This window comes from Lemur catta, chromosome 5 (assembly GCF_020740605.2).
Source record: "Lemur catta isolate mLemCat1 chromosome 5, mLemCat1.pri, whole genome shotgun sequence".
In the NCBI taxonomy this organism is placed as follows: domain Eukaryota; kingdom Metazoa; phylum Chordata; class Mammalia; order Primates; family Lemuridae; genus Lemur; species Lemur catta.
The window spans coordinates 64,485,187-64,505,862 of NC_059132.1; the positions used below are offsets into that span (position 1 = coordinate 64,485,187).

Genomic DNA, 20,676 nt, shown 5'->3' on the forward strand with positions numbered 1-20,676 from the left:
CGATCCCCATTCTGCTGGCTAAGCAATGGAATTTCATTAGATGAGGCCTAGAGAAAACAGAGGCCTGAGAAGTTAATAACTTACAACTGTAAAAGAAAAAGTACATGAGAAATTTTATATATACAAGGTAGTATTCAAGATCCTTGCTTCTGACAATTATAGCTCAGAACATAATGGAAGCATCAGGCTAAAGAATAGGAGATACAGACCCAATTAAGATCTAGCTCCTTTTGATGAAGCCCTCAAAATTTTCGGTAGGATGAAGCAACGTGGAGAGGGGAGAAAAAGCCTCCCTTCCATTTGAAACACAAGCAAGCAACCTGAGAGAAGTTACACTACTGACATCCTAATGTCTGGCTGTCACGTTGTTCCTGAGAGGGGAAGGTTCTGGGTGCAGGGCAGAGAGGAGATGAGGGCACCCAGGAGAAAGGCAGAGAAGAGAAAAAAGAGCTAGCGATGCTGACCGCAAATGTCCTACCTCGTGTGAACGCCCTTTATGGAAAAGAAAAGGGCAATCATTTTTTATCTGTTGTCATCAAGCACTACTCCAACACATTTCCGATTAAGATACCCTGCCGAGTTTGCAAGAGGCGTGAGTCTGAGACACTTCTTAAAATTTTCAGCAATCCAGGAGCCGGGTTTAGAGTAGTCTTCGCCGCACAGTTGTCGCTTCCTAGACCTTTGGTTTCCACGGCTGGAATTTAAAACAGAGCGGAACCGCCACCTCCAGATTTCTAAGAGACGCCGCGCCCGTTGGCCGACGCAGGTCGCGGGCGCGCGCTCGCCCGGGGGCGTGATCTCCGGGAGACGCCGGAAGCGGGGCGCGCGCCTGCGCTGCGCGTTCCGGGAGGTGCGGCGGTGCAGGCTGCGTCCTGCGCGCTGCGACCTGCGCGCCCCCTCACCGCAGGTGAGAGCCCCTGCGCCGTACCTCACGCCTCGGTCTGGGGATCGCCCTCTTGGCCGAGGCGTGAGGAGACCCCCTTGGGGCTCCGGATGTGCTGGGCTGCATCGGGGAGCTAGCACCCTCTCTGGTTCAGGCTGGGGAACGCCTGGAGTCCGGAGAGGCACCGGGCTACACGAACCTGAGCGGGCGTCTGACCGTAAGCCTCCGGGAAGGCCCGGCTGCGAGGCCTCCCGAGACGGGCCCCTGTCTCTGGATTAGGGATACCATTTTGGGGGACCGTGCTTTCGACGATTGGACGAAACCTGGGGCCACGGGTGCTGTGTGAATCTGAGATTTCGCTCCCCGTTTTGCCAAATTAACATGAAAGAAGGTCACTGTTTTTCCAAATGTTATTCGTGACAGGTGTTTATCTCTCCCACCAATTGGGTCGTATAGACTCAAGTATGGAAAAACTCTGTAGCAACTGATAAATCTAGAAAGTTTTTCTTTAGGCTAAGGACTACGTACACGTACTTAATACTGGATTTGGAGAAGTCCTCTCTCATTAAGCCCACGACTTCCTTCCACCTGTTCCCCCGAACATAATATATACTTTTCATAATTGTTGTGTTGATTGGTTGCCCCAGCTAGAATGAATGCTCCCTGATGGCAGGGATCTTTGCTTTGTTCACTAACATATTTCAAACACCTAGAACAGTTTCTGCACATGGTAGGCCTCTAATAAATATTTGTGGATTTAATGAATGAATAAACAAGTTACTCTGGTTACAAGTCTTCTTAATTGTGTGGGTTCTTCGCAGCATTTGCCTTTTTCCCCCTTATCACTTAATTCTTATTTCCCAGAGTTCCCTCAGAAGGCTGCAGTTGAAACTCCAGCAGAAACCGGGCAAGATGGATATGGACAGAAGAAAGGCTGCTGGCCAGGTGTCTGCCTCCTGCGGTCAGCAGGGGTCTGTGATTGTGAAGGTGAAGTTGGAAGAGGATCATCCCAGGAATCAGGGTTTCGACCTTCCTGAGAACCAGCCCCCTGCCTGGGAGATCTTCAGGCAGCAGTTCAGACACTTCTGCTACCAAGATTCCCGAGGACCCCGTCTTGCCCTGAGTCGGCTACAGGACCTCTGCCATCAGTGGCTCAGGCCAGAGACAAATACCAAGGAGCAAATGCTGGAGCTGGTAGTGCTGGAGCAGTTCCTGTCCACCCTGCCGGAGGAGCTCCAGGCCTGGATCCAGCAGCATAATCCAGAGTGTGGGGAGGAGGCAGTAACCTTGCTGGAGGATCTGGAAAGAAAGAAAAATGTACATAAAGACGCTAGTCTGATGTGGTTGTGGGGAAGCTGGGAGCAAAATGTGATCTCAAGTGTGAGGCTCTGAGAGAACAATAGGAAGACCCACCATTCAGCAGGGGAACAGAGCTTTGTTTGCTAAGCTAGCCCTGTAAAGAGGGGAGGAGTAGGGAACATAGCAGATTCGGGGAGGGTGAGTAAAGATACTGAAACTGTTGTATGAGCATCATGCTCCTTACTTTACAGGTCACTCAATTCTCACAACACAGAGAGAGGTAGGTGGTATTATCTGATTTTTCCCACATAGAAACTGAGTTAGAGGTTGTGAAACTTGGCCAAGAACACATAGCCAGTAAATGAAATGATAGAAACAAAATTTGGTCAAGCCTTGTTTTGCTTGCCTTTCTAGCTGCTTCTCAGTGTCCTGGGAGGTAAATAAGGTACTGGTTTCTCTTCTTCCTAGTTTCTCTTGCATATATTTCTTGTGGACACCTTCCTGAGATTTGATTCCTGTTCAATTCATGATATTCTTCAGGCTTAATGAATGCTGTTTGTCTCCAGGTTTCTGCCTGTGCTCTGGAACAGAAAGTCCTCGTGCAGACAGTGACCATTCAGACACCAGATGAAGAATCTTCATATGCCTGGGTGCAGCCCCCAGAGATCCAGTTCAAGGGCAAAGGACCTGAGCCCCAACTGGCAAAGGAAAGAGGTGAGGCAAGAATTTCTTTAGGGGATTTGGACTGAAATGAACTCTGAATGTATTCTTTTGTGTAGTGTGACATGTTAATTTCTTGTTATGAAGGTTATTAAAGGACATCACAAAGGTGAAATTTTAGGTGATAATAATTTAAAAGGTCAGAACAGCCTCAGTAATATGGTCCATTTTAAATATCCATAGTTGGATTTTCAGTGTATAGTCTGGTAGCAAATGTTATTTTCAATTATTTTGATGTTATATCCTTCAGTAGACCCTGATAGGATATTAACCTATAAAACTATATTGATTTTTTTAAAAGACACCTTTCATTATTATCAAAGAAGTATATATGCATTGTAGAGAGTTAAAAAAAATACAGAGTAGCAAAATAAGAAAATAAAGCTTGATATTCTACCACCCAGAGATGATTAATGATTTTTTATTTTATAACTATACATCTTTTTGTATGTCCATATATCTGTATGTGTACGTAAATATACATATACACACATACCTTTTACCAAAATGAGATCGTATTCTATGTGCTATTTTATAACCTATTTTTTTCAGTTAATAATCTTCTCCTTTCCCTATCAATACATTTTAATGTTACCTAAAATCAGTCCAAATTCAAATTGGCCCATTTTTTCTATAATGTCTTTAAAGCTAATTTGTCCAAACCAGGGCCACACACTACACAATACATCTGGTTATTATTCCTCTTAATTCTTTTTTACTCTAGAACAGTCCCCCTGTCTCTTTTTTTCCCCATATCTTTTTGTTGATCCCAGGCCAGTTGTCCCAGCCTTGGAGTTTTCTTTTTTTCTTTTTTTCAAATATTAAAAAATATGGAATACTTCATGAATTTGCATGTCATCCTTGTGCAGGGACCATGCTAATCTTCTCTGTATCGTTCCAATTTTAGTATATGTGCTGCCGAAGCAAGCACAGGTTTTCTGTTTGCTTCCATATTATGTCATTTACTTTGCTATTCACATCTCCTATATTTCCTGTACACTGGAATTTAGATCTAAAGGCTTGAAGGATTCAAATTAAACATTTTGGGCTAGAATTAATGTTAGGTACTAGGAGACACTAATATCTGGGTGACTCACTATTAAATCACTGTTTTAGGGTGATGAAAGTCTGATCCCTCCATTAAACAGCTAATTTTTCCCCTTGTAACCAACTGTGGTGTCACTTTGGCACTATGTGAGTGGCCAGTTTCCCATCAACAGAATACTTAATGTTTGATAATCCTTGTATGGGTCAATCATTTTATTACGGGTTACAAAATGATTTTATAATTCTTTTATTCCTTCACATTATTAACTGGCATTATTATTTATAGATCTTTCCGTAATCAAATATGTCTGTATGTCTGTTTGTTAACATCCTCCTTGGAAGTCATTAATGCTTGGTTTTTCCCATTATTTAGTGATTTTCAAATTAAAGGAGTGATTTAACAGGCACTTCAAGTGGTGACATGAGATTTTAGGACTTTATGTTAACATCATTATGGACTTACAGATTTTCACTGAATCAGTTTCAACCCACCATAGTCATGACTTTTTTTAATGCTCAAATTGGTACATCTTTGGCTTGTGTGGACATCTTCAGTCTTGCTCCTATATCTGTGTGCCATAACCCTATTAATTTTTGAATGTTTGCTTTCTGAACAAAATGATTGTTCCAGCTTTACCTTGTACTTTCTCTAGTCTCAGGTCTAGTGTCCCAGCATTTCTGGAAGAGCCTTGGTTCTTTTTAGTGGAGAATGGTATTAGTAAACAAAATCTGGGTGCTGGGAGTGTTCTTTATCACTAAGGCAACACTACTTCGACATTTCCTGCACAGAGCTAGATGGACCTTTTTTTCTAAAATACATGAGTTCATATTGATGTACTCAATTCAGTTTCAACATTACAGTGTTTCATTTTTCTATATTTTATTTAATTTGTTTCTGCATTTATTTTTGTTAATTCCTCGTTTTCCTTTGGCTTATTTATTTATTTATTTTAAGTTGTAGTAGATTATATCGGAGGTGATCCTAGGAAGCACAAGGAAGGGGTATTGAAATAAGAAAGGGAGAAAAGCCAATAAAGTACGTCCTTTTTTTTTTTTTAACTTTTCAGCTAGATTGATATCATTCTCCCTCTGTTTTCATCCTCCCTCTATTACTTGATGCTGTGAATATTTCATTGAACATTGGTTTAGATGAATCTTAAATGTTTTGAAACATAGTGTTTTTAGTATTATTTTCTAGAAAATCTGAAACTTATGTTTGTATTTTGCCTTGAACTAGTAATTGGTTGAAAGTTTTGAAATTTTCAGGTGGAAGGGGTTGTTTGTTTTCTGATTTTGCGAGTAATTTTAGATTTTTTGTATTGTAATCTGAGAATGTTTGTGTTGTTTATATCTTTTAGAATTTATTGTGGTTTTTTAATGCACAATATATAGACAGTTTTCATTAATGTTCACTGCATATGTGAAAAAGATGTTTCTCTATTTTTAGAGTACAGAGCTTGACATATGTATCTATCCATAAGATTTAATTTTTTAATTTTATTTATTTTTGTCCATTTGGTGTTTTTCTAGACAAAGGACAAAGTCTCTATTTTTTGTTTTTCTCTGTATCTTTTATATCTTCTATAATTTCTTCTTTAGAAAAGTTACTTTTCTGTTATTTTCTATATCATTCATATCTGTTATGTCTGCACTGTAAATTGTATTCTTTAAATTATAAAATACTCTTCTTTGTCTCATTTTATGCTTTGGCCTTTTTCTGAAATTAAGATTTTAATGAATTCTTTCTTTTTACTTGCATTTGCTTAATTTACCCTTGTTCATCCTTTATTTGTAATTTTTCTCATTTTGTTTTAGTTGTATCTCTTATATACATAATAGAGTTGGGTTTTGCTCTGTAATCAAATCTAATTTGATCTAAGGGATGAGTTAAACCTATTTGCATTTAATATGACTGATATGAAAGGTATGTTTGATCTTAATATAGTCTTATGTTTTCTGTTTTACATGTGATATATACATATGCAAATGATAAATGTAAGTATAACCATATATATACACATACACATAGATATGTATGTATATGCTTTTCAATGTGTGGTTTGTTTCCCATCCATTTTTTTTTAATTATAGTAGTTCTTATAGTTAGGAAACTTTGCATTTTTATACTAGTAGTATATTAGTTATCATTGCTGCTTAACAAATTACCACAAAGTTAGCAGCTTAAAATGACACACATTTATTATCTCATGCTTTCTTAAGTCTGGGAATGGCTTAGCTGGGTCCTCTGCTTCAGGGTCTCTCATGAGGCTATAATCATGGTATTGGCCAAGGTTGGGATCTCATGTGTGACAGGAGAAGGATCCACTTCAAACTTCATGTGGATGTTAGCAGAACACAGTTCTTTGCAGGCTATTGGACAGAGGGCCTCAGTCTCTTGCTAACTGCTAGCCATAGGTTACCCTCAGTTCCTTACCACATCGGTTTCTCCATACGGTGGCTTTCTTCATCAAAGTTAGTAAGGGAGCATGTCAATAGAAAGAGTCCACTAGCAAGGTGCAACTTGCAATCTTTTGTAATCACAGAAGTGATATCTTGTCAACTTTACCACATTACCACTTTATTGGTAACTTAACCATGCTTTATTCTTTCTCATTTCCACACCTGTGTTACTACCATTCCTTCTGCCTTGACTAATATATCTCTCTAAACAATAAATAAAGACATAATCATAATATTTTCTGCTAAAATTAACCTAAAATAAAGATTAACCTTTCCAGCTGTCTCTCTTTTAAATTGCTATTTTTGGGTTGTCTTTTCTCCTCAAGTTTTATTGTCTGTTGTTTCAGATGGTGATGTGAAGACTGAGAACATGATCGTGATGTTAGGTATGAAGCAGGAACTTTGTGAAGAAACAGAACCACGTAGAGAGGGATCTGACGGCCCTAATGAAACTATGTCTCAGCACACAAAATACAGAGGAGACAGTGAGTCTAATGGTAGCTTGGAAATGCAGGATGGGGATGCCATAGATGAAACAATATATAAATGTGGTGAGTGTGGGAAAACCTTCACCTGGCTAAGAGGTCTTCATATGCATAGGAGGATTCACACTGAGGGAAAACTGTACCCATGTACAGAATGTGGAAAGGCCTTCATTAGACATGCAGAAATTACCCAGTATCAGGGGCTTCACAGCAAGGAAAAGCCCTATGAATGTACAGAGTGTGGCAAAGTCTTCAGTCAAAAGACAAGCCTCTTCCAACATCTTAAAATCCACACTAGAAAAAAGCCCCATCAATGTAGTAAATGTGGCAGATGTTTTAGTCGGAGATCAGTTCTTATGAAGCATCAAAGTCTGCACACTGGAGAGAAACCTTTTGAATGTATGAACTGTGGGAAAGCTTTCTGCCATAGTTCAGACCTCATCAAACATCAACAGCTTCACATCAAAGAGAAACCTTATGAATGTAGTGAATGTGGGAAAGCCTTCAGGCAACGTTCACACCTTATTGAACATCAGCAAATTCACAGTGAAGAAAAACCCTATGAATGTAAAATGTGTGGAAAAGCCTTCACTCAGTATGCAGGACTTAACCAACATCAGAGAATCCATACTGGAGAGAAACCTTTTGAATGTCCTGTTTGTGGCCGAGCCTTTAGCCGGAGCTCAGAACTCATAATACATCACAGAATCCACTCAGGGGAAAAACCCTGTGAATGTGCTGAGTGTGGAAAAACTTTTAGTGTGAGCTCAACGCTGATCATACATCAGAGAAGTCACACTGGGGAGAAGCCCTATAAATGTAATGAATGTGGTGAAGCCTTCAGTCAATGCTCAGGCCTTAATAAGCACAAGTTAGGAGACAAGCATGGAAACCCTCCTGAGCCAAGAAAATATAAATGTGATGAATGTGGAAAGAAATTTACTCGGTCAACTGGTCTGAGGAACCACAAAAGAATCCACACTGGGGATAAGACATACCAATGTCCTGAGTGTGGGAAAGCCTTCACGAGAGGAGAGCATCTTATAGAACACCAGGGGATACACAACAAGGTCAAGCTCTATCAGTGTAAAGTGTGTGGCAAAGCCTTCAGTCAGAAGACAGGTCTTAGTCACCATCTCAGAATCCACACAGGAGAGAAACCTTTTGAATGTTCTGAATGTGGGCGAGCTTTCTGCTGGAAGTCAGATCTCAACAAACATTTGAGAGTCCACTCTGAGGAAAAACCCTACAAATGCGAAGACTGTGGGAAGGCCTATAGGCAGAGAGCAACGTTAATCCAACATCAGAAAAGCCATGTTGTGCTAAGCCCTGGAAGTGGGGTGAACAGGGTGAAGGCTGCAGTGGAAGCTCAGCCCTGATTAAACACCAGAAAACCTACTACAACTGGACACCTTTCCCAGGTGTTTGGTGACAACTTCAAGTAGAACCTAAGATTTTTGTTTTGTTTTTTTACTGAGATAAAATGTTTCTTGAATGTCATTATTTAGAGAACATCATAGATGCCACATTGAAGAGTTTTTATAAAGATTATAAATGCTAGAAAAATTGAGATTTAGGAAAATAAGCATCAACAAGGAATTTACCTGTGATTACCTTTATTAAATACAATGAAGTATCAGCACAATAAAAAAATACAAGAGTAGCTGTTTAAAAATTATATTTTTCTACTGAACTCATGGGCTTTTTGCTTTTATTTTGTTTTCAAACCATTTTAATTTCAAACTAGCTTTAATTTCTAACTAGCATAACCTAGTGTTAAAATTACTTATTTGACTACCAGTGGAGGATACTGGAATGTCTAAGAGCTTGGAATGTGCGAGGTGAATTGTTTCTGTTTCTTTCCCACTTTGGCTACCTGACCAAGCCTTTGGCCAGAAGAGATACAGTGGATAGGCTGCAGCTCCTTCCCAATCCCTACCTCGTAATTTGCATTTCCCAGTGAATAAGGGGTATGCAGTATTCCAAGTAGTGTGGAGAATATAGAGATTTTGACCGCTAGTATCTCAAAATCTAGTGGGGTCATTGTGTCTAAAGCCCAGGGGATTGTGAACACATCTCCCAATGGAGATGGACAAAAGGGAAGAGGGAAAAACCACGCCTTTCGTTCCAACATTTTTCACCCTCCTACAAATTATGTTTACACAACTGAAACTTACTTCAGTTTCAGCACTACCTATGTTCCTCATTGGCTAATGATGTGAGGGACTTCTTTGCTAAAGCTAATAAGAGTTTTCAAACACTGGAAGAATATTTCATTTTTTTGTGCTATTCACGATGTAACAGCTGTAAACATGACATACTTTTGAATTTGAATTTAATCTGTATTATTAACATTTTCTCTAACACTTTCTTAATTTAGACAGCCAACAAAAGAATAAACAAAGCCTTGATTTGAAGCATTTGCCAATTTCTGTGGTGTAAGTATCAATACTCATAGCATGGCTGATTACCTATATGAAGTCATGGAGCTGGGAAGAAATGTGCAGTAACACATGATTATATATTATTTCTACCATGTAGATAAACATACACAACCTTAAGAGCAGAGATAATGGTAAAACGTAGTAAATTAGGAACTAATGAGTTCTGAGTATTTATTACCTTTTAATAATTTAATTGTAAGTTTTAATGGCAGTGTTTTTAAATATCTTGCAAAATTCCTGAAAATTTAATGATTGAGATTTTGTGAGTCCCCTTGGTCAGGCTCCAGTACAGGACTAGACTGATTTATGTTTTTGCCTGTATTTATGTGTTCCTTTTTATTGCTGAATAGTATTCCATTGTGTGGATAAACTACAATCTGTTCTTCACTGCTATCATTTTGTCATTTCAATAATATATAAATTGTTATAAATTATATAGTATGTAACCTTTGTGATTGGCTTTTTCATTAATTATAATTTGTTAGAAATTCGTCCAGATTGTTGGGTATATCAATAGTTCCTTCTTGTTGTAGGCTAGTATTTCATATACTAAAGTTTATTGAACCATTCATCATCATTGAAGGACATCTGGATTGTTTCCAGTTTTTGGCTATTATGAATAAAGATGCTATGAATATTTGTGTATATGTATCTGTGTGAGTGTAAGTCCTCATTTCTCTGCAGTAAACAACCAGAAGTGCATTGCAGTCATTTAGTAGTTGCACGTGTAGTTTTTTTGTTGTTGTTGTTTGTTTGTTTTTTAAGAAACTACCAAACTTCTGCATAATAGCTGTACGGTTTTACACTCCCACTAGCAAAATATGAGTGATCTAGTTTCTCTGCATTCTTTCCACCATATGGTGTTTCTGTCACTATTTTTATTTTAGCCATTTGAATAGATACGGTAATTTTTATTGTGGTTTTAACTCACATTTCCCTAATCAGTAATGCTGTTGAACATTCTTTGGTGAAATGTCTTTTGCCATGTTCTGATTGCTATTTTACTGTTCAGTTTTGAGAGTTCTTTATAATTCTAGAAACTAGTCTCACCAGATAGAGGTTTGTAAATATTGTCTCCCAGTCTATAGCTTGTCTTTTCATCATTTTTACAGGGCACAAGTTTTTCATTTTGATGAGGTCCCATTTATCAGTTTTTCCTGTTATGGAATATGTTGTTACCAAGTCTAAGAACTCTACCTAACCATAGATCCTGAAGATCTTTTCCTATGTTTTTTTTCTAAAAGATGTATTTAGAAAAACGTTTTGCATTTAACTTTTAAATCCATGATTCATTTTTAGTCAATTTGTGTATAAGATATGATATTTAGATCAAGGTTCAAGGTTTTTTTTTTTTTGTCTGTTTGTTTTTTTTATGGATGTCTGATTTTTCCAGCACCATTTCTTGAAAAAGCTCTCTGTTTCATTGAATTGTTTTTGCACCTTTATCAAAAAAAGTTGCCATATTTGTGTGGATCTCTTTGTGGGATTTCTAGTCTCTTCCATTGATCTATGTGTCTATCCCTCTGTCAATACCACAGTAGTTATATAATAATTCTTGAAATCAAGTAGATTAATTCCTTCAACTTTATTCTTTTTCAAAATTATTTTAGCTATTCTAGTTCCTTTGCCTTTTATATACATAAATTTTAAAATAATCCTTTCTGCAAAAAATCTTGGGATTTTGATAGGAGTTGTGTTAAACTTATAGGTCCATTTGAAAAGAATTGAAATCTTTCCTATGTCCTATATGTCAGTTTGGAGAGAATCAAAATTCTTTACTATGTTGTGTCTTCCAACCCATGAGTATGGTATGTCTCTCCAGTTATTTAGTTCTTTCATTTCATTCATCAGGATTGTGTAGTTTTTGGCATACGAATTCCCTATATATTTTGTTAGATTTGCACCTAAGTATTTTTTGAGTGATTATAAACATTATATTTTAATTCTGGTGTCCGCGTGTTCATTGCTAATAAGTAGAAAAACAATTTATTGTATTTTAGATGTTTATCTTGTATCCAGAGACCTCTCTGAATTCTTTTATTCTTAGAGTATTTTTATATATCCCTTGGGATTTTCTACATAGATGTCATCTACAAATACATAGATAGCATCTGCAGATGTGTACAGTTTTATTTTTTCTGATCTGTATGTTTTTTATTTCCTTCTCTTGCCTTATTATAGTGACTAGAACTTCCAGTAATATGTTGAATAAGAGTGATAAAAGCAGACTTCTTTGTCTTGTTCCCAATCTTAGAGTGAAAGCATTCAGTCTTTCCCCATTAAGTATAATGTTAGCTATAGGGGGTTTGTACATACTTTTTATCAAGTTGAGGGAGTTCCCATTTATTTTTATTTTTCTAAAAATATCATTGAAGTGTGATGAATTTTGTGAAATGCTTTTCTGCATCGGTTCTTAGGATCATGTGATTTTTCTTCTCCAGTAAAATGTCTGACCCCATTTTCAATGTTTGACTGCTGACAGCTTTCAAGCACTACCATTCCCTATTCCCCTCTTCTACTCATCTAGGCAAACTGACAAGAAAGCCCGGGTGCTCCCTCTTTTTCCAGTAGCAGGAAATTTAAACCACAAAAGCCCTGGCTTAAGCACAGGAACCTTTAAACCAGCCCCATTCCCTAGCCATCAGAAAAGCCAAGCCAGGCTCATTTCCTTAACTTCTTGGCCATTGTTGGACCTGCTTGGGAGCTTGCCTTGCTCTCCCCAGAAAGTTTCAGTATGTGAGTAGTAAACCTTTTCATACTCTGTTGGTGTGGAGGTGTGTGGTGTCATTTTCGGTCTCCACATCCAAACCAAAGTTTGGGTGAGGGATCCATCTGGCCTCTCTGCAGGATGCCTACAACAATCCTATAAGTGTAGTGAATTACACTGATTAATTTTTAAACATTGAAACAACCTTATATCCCTGGAATAAACCCCACCTGGCTATGGTGTACAATTCTTTTTATATAATATTGGATTCTATTTACTAGTATTTTGTTAAGGATTTTTTTTATGTCTGTATTCATGTGGGATATTGGTTTGTAGCTTTCTTTTTTTGTGCTTTCTGTGTCTGGTTTTGGTATCAGGGTAATATTAGCTTCAAAAAATGAATTGAGAAGTGTTTTCTCCTATTTTCTAGAAGAAATTGTACAGAATTAGTGTTAATTCTTCTTTAAATATTTGGTAGGGTTTTCCAGTGAAACTATCTGGACCTGAAGATTTCTATATTGGGAGTCTTTAAATTATAAGTTCAATTTCTTTAATATTCATAGGGATATTCAAATTATTTCATATTGGGTGAGTTGTGGTAGTTTGTGTTTTTCAAGGAATTGGTCTATTTTATCTACATTGTCAAATTTATGTGTAGAGAGTTGTTCATAGTATTCCCTATTATCCTTTTGGTGTCTGCAGGGTCTGTCATGATATCCCCTGTTTCATTCCTGATATTGGTCATTTGTGTCTTCTCTCTTTTTTCTTTTTCAGTCTTCCTAGAGATTTTATTTTATTGATTTTTTTCAAAGAATGAACTTTTTGCTTCATTGATTATTTCTAATTTTTTCTGTTTGTTTTCAATTTCATTGAGTTTTGCTTTTATTTTTATTACTTGCTACCTTCTGCTTGTTTTGTGTTTTTTCCCTCCTTTTTTTGTAGGATCTTGAAATAGAAGTTTAGATTATTGATGTCTCTTTTTATAGTTTTTACCTCTTCTTTCCACAGTGGTATTCTTACAGGCCAAAGGCATTTATTTCCAGGTTCCAGCCTATCCATATAAATACAGTGTTTTCTTAAAAGAAGTGGCAACCATGGGAATATCAAAAGTTATTAAAATGTTATGTTGGGCCTTAACTCAAGTGTGAATCACCGCAATGTAAATCCTCACAATTTTGACTATTCCAACAAATTGAGAAATGGAATTTCATTTGGACAAGAAGGTACATGCAGAAAATGTGCCAGAGTTTTAGAATATTTATGTTTTAGATCATTTAAGATTAAAAAATCTGTAAAAAGTCTCATTTTGCAGACTATATAGTTCAGGAGCTATTTGTGGTAGTCTTTTCTCTTTATTATTATTTTTTCCTTTATCAAAGCACATAGTAAAAATAGAAAATCAATCAGAACAGAAGGATTTGATTTCAAAGTGTTCCTACTCTATGTTTCTCCATGCCCAAATCTACCTGTGATGGCTGATTTTATGTCAACTTCACTGGGCTAAGGAATATCCAGATCGCTGACAACACATTATTTCTGGGTATGTCTGTGAAAATGTTTTCAGAAGATATTAGCATTTGAATCATTAGAGTAAAGAAGATCAGCCTTCACCAATGTGTGTGAGCATCATACAATCCACTGAGGACCTGAGTAGAACAAAAAAGTGGAGGAAGAGTGAATTCCCTTTCTCTTCTTGAGCTGGGACATCCACCTTCTGTCCTTAGACATCAGAGCTCCTGGTTCTTAGGCCTTTAGACTCCAGGACCACACCAGTGCCTCCCCATCCCCCCAGAAGGCCTTTGGCTTCTGACTGGGAATTATACTAGCAGCTTTCCTGGTTCTCCTGCTTGCAGATGGCAGATCATAGAATTTTTCAGCCTCCATAATCACATGAGCCAATTCCCATAATACACACACACACACACACACGCACGCATTCTACTGGTTCTGTTTCTCTGGAAAACCCTAATACATCACCCCATCCTCATGTTAGGAATAGCCAACATTTCTCAACTAGCGATGTTACCACTTATGAGATTATTCTTTTGTTTGTATTCTATATTATTTTCAAGCCTACAAGTCTTAAACCCTACTTGCCTATCTCCTTGTTGGTGAAGGAGAAACTTCATGGTTGATTGACAGTAATTCAAGCATGTCTGGGTCTGATTGAACCAACATACCTTTGACTAATTGTCATCTTACGTTATTTGTAGTAGTTCTTTCCCTAGAAATGAATAGGGTGATTTTTGCACCAGATATTCTGTCACTTCTAAACGTTTGTCATGCTTTACTAACTGCTTAATCTGCCTAAGTACCACAACTAATATCTGTAATCTGAGGAGTATGTACCCTTACCAGGGATGAAAAAATAAACATTTATAGACAGCAGTTAAAGTACATGACTTTGAGATATTATAATAGAAAAAAAGAGGATTCTTGGCTGCTTCTAGAACTCCTCAAAATGGAAAAGAAATATATGACTTGCTAAGGTCTATTTGATATTCCCAAAGAAATATATTTTATTAAAGTTGAAATACACACCAAGCACCAACATGGAAGCTAAAGTTATATTACTATGCAAAAAGTGCAGCCCTATCTAACTTGTAGTCATTGACCTTATCAGGACTCTTCTCACACCAAAATTCTTTGACTTGGGAAAGTTTTCACAAATATTGCAGCTTTTAATCCTAGATTAAAAATACTCCTGGGAATTCCAGATTTTTTAATATATAAAGATGGACTGTGGTGATTCCAAGACAGCCATTTGGCAGAGTCTAAATCCATCAATAGAGCACCTGGTAGATATGCTACATGAATCTGCTTATCATGGTAAAAATATCAGTGAGGCAACTTCTGTCAAGAAACACAGGCTGGATGCTGTTGCTCATCCCTGTAATCCCAAAACTTTGGGAGGCCCAGGTGGGAAGATTACTTGAGGCCAGGGGTTTGAGACCAGCCTGGGAAAAATGATGAGACACTCCCACCTTCCCCCTCCGTCTCTACAAAAAATTAACCAGGCACTTGGCAGTGTGCCTGCAGTCCTAGCTTCTCGGGAGGCTGACACAAGAGGATGACTTGAGCCCAGGAGTTTGAGGCTACAGTGAGTTATGATCACACCACTGCACTCCAGCCTGGGTGACAGATCAAGATCCTTTATTCTAAAAAATAATTTTTAAAAATTAAAAATATAAAATTTAAAAAATTTAAAAAACCCACAAAAGGTGGTTGAATTTTACCTTCTCTGTAATTTACTACAATTCTGATAAAACTGTATTAAGTGCACAAAGGCTTCCAAGCCATATTCCCAGGATCCTTTCAAAAATCAATCAATGAATTTTATGCAATGTTCCAAGTCACAAGGATGTAAACATATTCCAGTAGTTGTTTGTATATTGTCTAGATAAAAGTTTTTCCAATCAAAAAGTCTTTTGGACTTCAGGATCAAGTGACAATTGCTTTGCATTGTCGAGTGAAGTGGCGCTGGGCTAGCGGGCAGGCTGGGCTGTGACTCCCAGCCTGACCATGAGCACCAAGCAGAGGGCGAAATTGTGGGAAAATGAGTCATATGAAGATGAGAGTTATTTCTTTACTTTGAAATGAAGTATTTGTGGCATTTTGACACCGAACACAGAGGCAGATCTTAAAGATTACATTATCAATGTTTCATAGGAAACTGTGGGTCTAATGTGAAAAGTGAATGACTTAAGCTCAGAGATATAAAGAACTGGAAAAAGCATTGCTCCCACCTTTACAAGAAAAAAAGCTACACAAGCTGCAAATTAATGGCTGTTCTTGAACTCATCTGAGAACTGAGGTAAAAATGCAAATAACAAACCTAAAATTTGGAGGAAGACAGGTGCCTGCAGAGGCAAATAGGACCCAAGCCTTTGCTTACATGGTGGCCCTATAACCCTTTGAGATTAAACTAGAAATTGTTAATTAATTGATAATGGCAAGTGTGGGTGAGCATGAGTGTGAAGCCCTTGGGGGCAACAGACTTAGATGATTCATACTTTTATATGTTTTACTTCTAAGGAACCCCCAACAGGCACATTTAGGAAAGATGAGGAGAAGAATCCTGATAAGCTCCCAGGGCTGCTAGCTGGGGAAGGGGAACAAAAGCCACTGTTAAAACTCTTCCCAGACCCATCTCTCCTACATCTCCTACCTCCCGTATGAAACAAAGGCCTCAATCTGCCCCAGGATGGGCAAAACCTATGGACTGAGGGCAACAGTGGAGATCCACTGTAGCTAGAGGAAGGAAACTCAGGCTCAACCAGTGGCATAATTGGAATACAAGAAAAATAAGAAAGAGAGAAAGGAAAAGAAGCAATATGTGAAGCAATAATGACTGAAAAAATTCCCAAAATTAAAGTCAGACACCAAACTACAGATCCCGGAAGTTCAGAGAACACTAAGCAGAACAAATGCTAAAACAAACAAAACTACACCTAGGTATATCATGTTTATAAGGAAAAAAAACCTTTTTTTCTCTACTCTCACACTCAACACAGAACATTTCTGTGGCCAGATGTGTGAGAGTTTTTCTCCAAACACCAAGTAATTCTCTAGTGGACAGCAACTGAGTGTTTTATAATTCAATTCAATTCTGACACTATCTACCTGGAGTTAGAATTGGATGCTATGGGGCTTAAGGGTCCAGTCCCACAAGACTGCCCCCAACTTCAGATATCAAACACAAATATAGTAAGATTGTCACCTTAACTTCTGATCAACCAGTTATACAATTGGTTTCCCACTACCCTCTTCCTTGGATTTAATTTGCTAGGATGACTCACGGAACTCAGGGAAACACCTTACTTATGTTTACCCATTTATTATAAAGGATATAACAAACATCCAGATGGAAGAGATGAATATGGCAATGTACATGGGAAGGGGCACAGAGCTTCCATGCCCTCTCCAGGCACTTCACATGTTCAGCATCAGGAAGCTCTCCAAACCCTCTCCTTTTGTGTTTTTATGAAGGACTCATTATGTAGGCATGATTGATTACATCATTGGCTACTGGTGATCAACTAAACCCTCGATCCCTCTCCCCTCTCCTGAGGTGGGGAAGAGGGCTAAATGTCCCAACCCTCTAATCCTGTGTTTAGCTCCCCTGGCAACCAGCCCCCATCCTGAGGCTATCCAGGAGCTCACCTAGAGTGCCTCACTGGAACAAAAGATGCTTCTATAACCCAGAAAATTCCAAGGGATTTGGATGCTCTATGTCAGAAGCTCCTATCACTCAGGAAAGTACAGAGGTCTTAGGAGCTCTGTGTCAGGAATCCAGGTCAAAGACCAAATATTAGCTAATAAATTGGGGGGAGAGACTAAACATATATTTCTTATTATATCACAATATTCAAACTTTATAGAAACAAAGATGAAGAAAAAATCTTGAAAGAAGCCTCAAGGGGGAAAATGCCTAAGAGGAGAAAAGATAAGAATTACACTTGACTTCTCAAAAATCATGCAAGCAAGAGGAAAATGGAGTGAAGTATTAAAAGTGTTGATAAAAAAGTACTATCCACCTAGAATTATATACCCTGTAAAGTTATCTTTCAAAAGTGAAAAAGAAAAGATTTTCTGAGACAAAAACTGAGGCAATTTGTTACCAGTAGACCTGCCTTGCAGGAAATATTAAAAGAAATTCTTCAGAGAGAAGGAAAAGAATATTGGTCAGAAACTTGGATCTACATGAAGAAAGGATGAGCCTCAGAAAATGAATAAGCAAAAGTAAAATAAAAACTTTTATTTTTTATTCTTAATTGATCTAACAACAGTTTGTTCAAATAATAATAGTAATAATATATTCAATTATGTATGTTTATGTGTAAGTGAAATGAATGATGCAAGGATGAGAGGGAGGAGTTAGGAATACTTTGTTTTATATATATATGTATATATAAATGTTTGAAAGTTTTTAATATATTTGGATTTGTTGTAAATGTATATTGCAAACTCTAGGGCAACTACCAAAAAAACAGTAAATAAAGAAGCCTGATTGATATTCTAAGAAAGGATAGAAAATGGAATCATAAAATGCTCAATTAAAACCATAAAAGGTTAAAACAACAATGAGATACCATGACATACCTGTTAGAATGGCCAAAATCGAGAACACTGCTAACTCAAATACTGGCAAAGATGTGGAGCAACAGGAACTCTAATTTATTGCTGTTTAGGAATGCAAAATTGTACAGCCACTTTGGAAGACAGTCTGGCAATTTCTTATAAAACCAAGCACATTCTTACCATGTGATCCAGCAATTCACACTCCTTGGTATCCGCTCAAAACTTATGTCCATACAAAAACCTGCACACAGATGTTCATAGAAGTTTTATTCATAATTGCCAAAACTTGGAAGCAAATGGCATGTCCGTAAGTAGATGAATGGATAAATTGTGGTGCAACTAGGTAATGGAATATTATTCAGTGCTAAAAAAAAATGAGATATCAAGCCATGAAGAGACATGGAGAAAGCTTAAATGGATATTACTAGGTGAAAGAAGCCAATGAAAATACTGTATGATTCCAACTACATGACATTCTGGAAAGGGCAAAACCATGAAGACAGTAAAAAGATCAGTGCTTGCCAGGGATTAGGGGGAGAAGAAGGGATAAATAGGTGGAGCACAGAGGATTTTTAAGGTGGTGAAACTATTCTTTATGATTCTATAATGGCAGATGTATGTCATTACACATTTGTTAAAATGTATAGAATGTACAACACCAAGAGTGAACACCAATATAATCTATGGACTTTGGGTGATAATGACACATTGATGAAGGTTCATTGATTGTCACAAATGTACCACTCCGGTGGGGGATATTGATAATGTGAGAGGTTGTATGTAGGCGGGGACAGGGAGTATGTGCGGACAGGGGATATGTGAGAAATCTCTGTGTCTTTTTCTAAAAATTGCTGTGAACCTGAAACTGCTATAAAAAAGAAAGTTTATTAATTTTTACAAATGTGACTATTATTACTCTATAGTAAGCACATGAGTGAGAGAAATAAATCATCTATGTGGGAAGCATGCTATCTGCTTTCTCTTTCAACACACATATCCCATAAGTCTTTCCAGTTGATGTTTAACTGGAAAAAGAAACTCCAGATAATTTCCTTGGCTGACATTATACTATACTAGTGTGGTCTTGTGTTGATATTGAAAGGAGAGAAGAGAAAAAAAAAGGGTTAGAAAGAATGGGAAGTTCAGTTGTTTAAAGCTCAATTTTCATGTTGGCTGTCTCTAGTATGACAGCCTTGGAGGACATAGATAAAATTAAGCAGGAATTATTTTTAGAGAAAGGAGAGAGGTGAGGGCCACATTGGAGACTCCCAGTTGGCAGAGGCTGTTCTTTCCCTTTCTCCAATCTTTCAAACAGCATTCACTACTAAATAATTTCCTCATTAGGCAACCAGTGAATTGTGTTGTGAAACAAAGTGAGACCTTTTGTTAGACAAGCTATTCTATCACTATAAGAAAAATTCAAATTCTACTAATAGAGCCATTCGAAGAGTGAGTAACATTAATTCAATGAATTCTTAAGCTCTAATGCAACTTGGATGATGAGGTCACTTTTCTTTGATGGACCAGCTGCATTCTTATTTAATCACCTGCTCATTTCGAGCCAATTAGGAGATATCAACACTTAAGAACATCTACAACCAAGCAAAAGCTTTGCCAGAACTCTGGAGGCCAGAGAAAAGTTAGTTAGTGTACTCTTTTGTATGATCTTAAAAGGTAGTTAGTACCTACCTTTGAAGAGCAAATGCAATCCAAAATCCGAAAGACCTGAGTGCAAACTCCGAAGAATGAGAGCATTTTGCATGAAATTGGAAGAGGCAAAAATAGTGGAAAATATCTGAAGATCAATCGCTGAAAGATGATCACCTGAGAGGGGGGGAAGGAGAGTGTTTGACCCATTTCTTCCCACAATTCATTGAGAGGTAGACTTTTTTTTTTTTTTTTTGAGATAGAGTCTTGCTCTGTTGCCAGGGCTAGAGTGCCTGGCGTCAGCCTAGCTCACAGCAACCTCAAACTCCTGGGCTCAAGCAATCCTCCTGCCTCAGCCTCCCGAGTAGCTGGGACTACAGGTATGTGCCACCATGCCCCGCTAATTTTTTCTATATATATTTTTTTAGTTGTCCAGCTAATTTCTTTCTATATTTTTTTAGTAGAGACGGGGGTCTCGCTCTTGCTCAGGCTGGTCTCGAACTCCTGAGCTCAAACGATCCGCCCGCCTCGGCCTCCCAGCGTGCTAGGACTACAGGTGTGAGCCACCGCGCCCGGCCAAGGATCCAGATCCTAACACAGGAAAATGTTGGAACCACTGTCTGGTCACCATCCTTTCCACTACCCTCACCCCTACGGCTTTGAATACTTCAGAAATTTCAATTCCTCTACCAACAGTTTGCTTATCCACAGAAAAAAAATGGTATTTAGCAAAAGGGAGGATTCGGGCAGCTTTCCTGGGATCTCATACCATAGACTTATAACTGCAGAAACGCAAGTGAACATTCCAGCAGGGGCAAGAATGGCGTTAATGGTGTCACCAACCGCCGACATTCGTCAGTTCGTCAGTTATCCTTCTTGACTTTTTCTCCATATGTCTGGAGA

At 38.0% G+C, this 20,676-nt stretch overlaps 1 protein-coding gene and 1 non-coding gene across 2 annotated transcripts; one reads left to right on the forward strand and one right to left on the reverse strand.

Moving 5' to 3' along the window:
- Nucleotides 1-456: 456 nt before the first annotated feature.
- On the forward strand, nt 457-9,973 carry LOC123638800 (zinc finger protein 345-like). Its single transcript, XM_045552624.1, has 5 exons — nt 457-592; nt 711-907; nt 1,748-2,200; nt 2,749-2,896; nt 6,757-9,973. The coding sequence occupies exons 1-5, from the start codon at nt 457-459 to the stop codon at nt 8,271-8,273; spliced, it is 2,451 nt and encodes an 816-aa protein (XP_045408580.1). The 3' UTR covers nt 8,274-9,973.
- Nucleotides 3,727-3,833, reverse strand: LOC123638966. The gene has a single exon (XR_006735536.1). It is a non-coding gene; the product is annotated as a U6 spliceosomal RNA (small nuclear RNA).
- Nucleotides 9,974-20,676: the final 10,703 nt, after the last annotated feature.

Bases quoted from the DNA above. Each gene is read 5' to 3' on its own strand.
- LOC123638800 (XM_045552624.1), top strand. From the start codon at position 457: ATGCTGACCGCAAATGTCCTACCTCGTGTGAACGCCCTTTATGGAAAA. The intron at 2,201-2,748 runs GTACATAAAGAC...GTTTGTCTCCAG, and splicing joins ATCTGGAAAGAAAGAAAAAT to GTTTCTGCCTGTGCTCTGGA. The intron at 2,897-6,756 runs GTGAGGCAAGAA...CTGTTGTTTCAG, and splicing joins CCAACTGGCAAAGGAAAGAG to ATGGTGATGTGAAGACTGAG.